Genomic DNA, 5500 nt, shown 5'->3' with positions numbered 1-5500 from the left:
GAAATAACCCCTATCAATTTTGTCTTTTCCTAACCTGAAACATATTTCCCACAGCACCCAAGGGACTTGCAGCACAATGCACACTGAACATCTCACAGTCCATTTAATCAAGTTAATTCCAGACCTAACTCAATGACTAAAGGCAGTTGCAATGGAGAGAAGTTCCCCATGTGTTAAAAGTACCTGAAAAAAAATTGGAGTGTCTCCAGTGCTGGGTAGGGCTGCAACTTTTGTTTTTCCAGTCTCTTTGCTTGCTGCAGAAGTTTGTTTTACAGGTATTCATAGGCAGAAACTGAGGCTAAATGTGGACTTGTGTGACAGAGGGCTCTGATGGGTTAAGGTACATTTCAGATAGAGCTGAGGCTCCCTGCTGTTGAGGCGCTCACTCATTTCTGGCCTTGCATAGTTGGCTTTGGCATCCCCTGGTCCCTTGCTGGGGTGATTTGACTTGCTGAGCTACAACAAAAGTAACTCCTCCTGCCCAAAGTGTGCAATATTCTGCCAAATTAATGAGGTGAATTACCTCAGAAAAATGCCTGTCAAGCATGAAAGCTAGTGCAAGGAATGAAGCTGGACGAGGTATCTGGTGTGGGTTCAAGGAAGCATATGGAAAGGTGGGATGGAGGAGCAAGTCCACCAAGCTGCACCAAGCTGTTAGGTTGGCTTGCACTCAAACTTTGTCCAAGCAGGACTTGCCTCTCACTTTCTGTTTTTCCAGGTTTCTGCCTTGAATGGGCCAAAAAACTGCTATGTGCATGAAATTTGCCGTTTCATGTAGGCACAAATGACTGAGTTTTATTAGTGTTTTTTAGCTCTATTTCTATAACTTTCTTTCACTACGAAGTCTCTGAAGACACCTTCACCCTTCCCCTGCAACCAGACCTACAGGCAAGACTCCTGCTGTGTGTTACTGATTTATTACATATGGTCTTTCTGTAGCACACATCAGCATTAATATTTGAATAGTGATCCATCATCTCCAGCAAATAAAGCATGAACGATCTCATTCCCCTCTCACTTACCCTGGGATAAAGCAGAAGTAATTTCACTGGATGCAAGAATTACACCAGTGTAAAATTCCTGGAGTTAGATGAAAACTGGAAATAGCGGGGAATGATTGTATAATAAAAAGATACCAGGTCATCCTTCGAATTGTGGAATATTAAAAGGGTCTATTGCTGACAGGAAATTTATAGATAATGAGCATGCAGGCTTGGTGGCCCCCCCTGCCTCCGTCAGTGTGACACATATGTGAGACGATCTTGCTCAGTCTGTGCACTGGATTAGAAATCAGCTGTCATTAAGGAGCCTTTCATAGTGTAAAAGGTTCCTGGGTGTGATGGTGTGCACGAGAGGCAGCCGTGGGGATTAAGCTGGCTGATAACAAGCATTTGTACTTACCAGTCTGGTTAACTTCAGATCAGCCTTCTAAAAATTTCCATGGAAACAAGGGAAGTTTTGGCTCACTGTAAGTGGCTTAATTTACTTTCTAACTGTATTAAAAATAGAATACTAAACAGAGGCAAAACTAACTCTGAAATGTATCTTTGATAATATGATTTTAATCAGTCCTGGCATTCAGTGATTGCTTTTCCATACCTCCTGGCTGCAGTTATGGGTGAAGCTTTCACTTGAGCAGTTGCTTCTTGAATCTGCAGTGGCATGAACAAACTGAGTTAGGAAAAGGACTGTGGTTTAGTGGTGGGTCTGAAATCTTTATTTGTGAGGTTTTCTGTTTTTCTTACAAGGCATGAAGCTTGAGAGACTGGAATGTGCTTACATCTTGAAAACTTATATATCTCCTGTTTAACTGGAATGTCACGTTTAAATTTTGATATGACACAATAGTCACTTGTCCAAAGACATATAAAGGAAAGTACTAAAACTGCATTTTCCTTTTACACTGGCATCTTTAAAGACATATTGTAGAAAAATGATTGTAAGTAGATGTTTTTTTCCTGAGTTTCTAGGAAGAAGCTCCCACTTCCATACCAGTAGGGATGCTTGTTTTAAAGCATCAAAGTGAGGGGAGCTGTGAGCTGACTCATGAGGGTGAGGTTCTTGCTCAAAGTACCTGTCTGTCTCTCAGGATTTATGCACCCAGAGACAAATTGTTCCTATGACTCAGGAGGTGCTTTCCAGCAGAAGTGATTCTTACTCCTGTAACGTTGATAATTGGTAAATGTATGAACTGCTTGAACAAAAGCAGCTTCAATTATGCATGAATGTTGATCAGCCTGGAAATCAGTTTGGCTGAGTCACACTCAAAATTTAGCATTACCCTCTGAATTTAAATTACTCTGAGTTTTCATCTTAAATTACATTCTAAGAGGAGACAGAGGCATCAGAGAAATTGGCCTTGATGTTTATCTGAGAGTTGGAAATAAAGATAACCTTCAATCTATACCATCAGAGAGAAGCTTTTCCTTTCCCCTGCAGTATGGAGCTCTCAATGCTCGAGTCCTCATAGTGCATTTGTGCAGCTACCCACTGGTGAGGTCACAAGTTTACACCTGGGAAACAGAGGGAAAGAAACACTCCATGGTTTACTCAATGTCACAAAAGCTTTTTGCAGTTGAGGGAGTATAGTTTGTGTTCCCTGAAAGTTTGATCTCAACTTTGTATACTTTTCCCATTGCTCACCACTTTCATCCACAGTGGATGAGCTCCATCTATCCTGTCTTCTAGAGAAGCAACAACAAAGTGTCATCTACTGAACTGCTGGGTGTTTTGATGATAAACCAGGAGTAAGAATCTCTGTTTCTATAGAAAATGGAGTCAACTTTAGTTAAAATGTGTTGTAACAGGTGGCTGGGAGTCTGGCTCTGTTCCATACCTCCCTGGACAGGAATGTGTGCAGCTGACTGCAAGCAGCTGTGTGCACTGGGAGAGCTCTGGCTGACACGTCTGCAGCTCTGCAAGTGTCTTTAATCACCAGCAGAAGCAGGCAGAGAAATGCAAGAACAATGTGACAGAAATGCTCTCCTAGGTAACTATAGGATGTAGAAGAAAACCATGTGGATACATTGGCGGCGTGGTGATACTGCTTCAAGGCAGAAAACATGAACAAACTGGACTCTGATCCTGCTGATGTCTGCTTAAAAATGAGCAGGGAGTATAATGTTTTGAAGTGTTTGGAGTTTTTGTGTAAACTCTCCTCCAGCTGATGGAGTGAGACAAAATAGTAAATGAAAGTTTTCACATGAAACAAAAAATAGGATGCTTGCCCTCGTGAATGCAATGTAAAAAAAAGCTTAGAAAACAGAAATCTGTAGTGTGCAATGACACTGTTAGTATTCCCAGGTGGGACCATTCCTGTTTTTAAAATACACAGGTTTACAGGCAGAGACCTGTATTTTTTACATAATACCCTCTGCTTCCTTTCTCACCACAAAATATAAAACCTCTTTTCAACATGTTGCTATAGTGACTTCTTTCTTTGTTATTGCTTCTTTATGTCCTTACAAATTGAGGTCCTAGGCTCCCCCTTGATAAATGTGTGGGTTTGGGCTGGGGGCAAAATAAAAATAATTTTCTGTGTAGTGCAGTTATTTGAGTAGTGCTGCTGAGGTAAATTGTAGGCTTTCATTATTAAACTGTATCAGGAACAAAGCTGGGGAAATACTCTGAGTGGAACAACAAAGCACTGAAAAAATGTAACAGTCCTCAAACCCTTTGGAAATAGAGAAAACAACTGGGAGAGGTTTAAAAGGGGACATGGGTAATGGTTTTAAACTGAAAGAGGGGAGATTTAGGTTAAACATCAGAAAGAAATTCTTCCCCATAAGGGAAGGAAGGTGCTGGAACAGCTTGCCCAGGGACATTGTGGAAGCCCCATCCCTGGAGGTGTTCAAGGCCAGGTTGGATGAGGCTTGTGCAGCCTGGTCTGGTGGGAGGTGTCCCTGCACACACAGGGAGGTTGGAAGCTAATGTTGTTTATGGTCCCTTCCAACCTTAACCATTCTGTCATTCTGTGATGAAAACATTTGGGTTTTTGCTGCATCAACAACAGGTGCCAGCAATGCAAGTCAGTCAGAAGGAAGCTTTGGTCTTGACAGTGAATTTTGGAGCCTCTTGCAGTTTCAATAATTTGCAGATTTCTCAGGCTGACTGTGAAACTATTATTTAGAAACCTGAAATATATTAAGCCTCAAGGAAAAGTATATTGTCATAGAAGTTGCCGCAAAGGTGGTTTTCTTCCTCTTAGCATAGGCCATAAGGTGACCTGAGAGCTTTTCCATATGGGCAATTGGCAAGCTTGCAGTCCATTCAGTGAGGAGATGGAGCTTATGTTCACAGAATCAAGGAATCAATCACAGAAAATTAGGGGTTGGAAGGGACCTCCGAAGGTCATCATCAAGTCCCCCTGCCAGACCAAGACCAAAAACTAGGGCAGATCACTTAGAAAGGCATCCAGATGGGTCTGGAAAGTCTCCAGAGAAGGAGATGTTTGTTTTAAGTTAAGCACAGGTGAGTATGCAAACATGGTGGAATGACAAAAAAAGAACCAAGTCTACAATGGAGGTGCACAAAGAGCAATTGTGTGCTGGTTTGTGGCCTCCTTCCAGCATGACCCTCTAAGCCTTTATAGTCTTAAGAGGGGTTTGTGATACCAAATGGCATCAGGAGAAGCTGAATGGGGAGACTCTGCATGACCATGGAGTCTGCTTATTCACCTTGTCCTCTCATGGCTCTTGCAGAGCACCATGGGGCACCATTGACCAGCTCCTTGGAGATCTTTGAGGAACAGGAGGTGCTTTGTCCTGTATCTGCACTCTGGTCTCTCACTGGCCCATTTTTGAGTGTGTAATCTGAACTCTTACTCTTATTTTCCCTATCAGTTGCTTCCACTAGTATTAATTATTCTTTCTCCTCATGGTTTCTTTTGTACTTAACCTTCCTAAAGGGTTTAGAGGCTTTTCTCTGTGAGCAAAATATCTCCAACAGATTTGCTAGGTATTTGTAACCAAGCAAACTGCTGGTTAGTCCTTATTGTTGATCAAATCACTAGATTATCCACAAGTCAATAGAAGACTGAAACACCTCTCTTTTGTAAAGTGTCTGGAACTTTGTCTAATACTGGAATTAATTTCTGATAGCAATTATAGTTCCATTTTAAAATAATTAGCTTTAACCTCTACTTAGAAAATACAAATTAGGCAGTTCTCTGACTAAATATTCTCAGTAGCACAGGGAAGCTAAAGTCACTGGTATTGAGAAGATTTCCTATTTATTAGCTTAAAAACTGCTTCTCCAATCTGTTTGGCAGTGTCTGGGGAAAATTAGCAATTTATGCTTATAGAAAACCATATATTTAATTTTCTGACAAAACATAATTTAATTCTAACTGATCTTGAGCATGAATTTCACAGGCAGGGAACCCAGATTTTTATTTCCTTTTTATTTATTTTATTTTATTTTTTTTTCATTTGAAATGCCTTTTGTTGTAGGGCCCTATTTGCTGTCATCAAGTGGAAACACAGCTCTTTCAATTCCTGCT

At 41.1% G+C, this 5500-nt stretch overlaps 1 protein-coding gene across 1 annotated transcript in view; it reads left to right on the top strand.

Moving 5' to 3' along the window:
• Positions 1–1328: 1328 nt before the first annotated feature.
• The window catches only part of LOC104393090, a 382843-nt gene continuing 378671 nt past the window's right edge, over positions 1329–5500 (top strand). The window contains exon 1 of the mRNA XM_010002551.1: positions 1329–1468. Coding sequence (XP_010000853.1) covers positions 1441–1468 — 28 coding nt within the window. The 5' untranslated portion in view covers positions 1329–1440. The remainder of the gene's footprint in view (positions 1469–5500) is intronic.

The sequence above is a fragment of the Chaetura pelagica genome, unplaced genomic scaffold, assembly GCF_000747805.2.
Source record: "Chaetura pelagica isolate M959 unplaced genomic scaffold, ChaPel_1.0 scaffold388, whole genome shotgun sequence".
Lineage (NCBI taxonomy): Eukaryota > Metazoa > Chordata > Aves > Apodiformes > Apodidae > Chaetura > Chaetura pelagica.
Note: the sequence above shows the minus strand (reverse complement) of the source record. Positions and strands in the feature narration are given on the sequence as shown.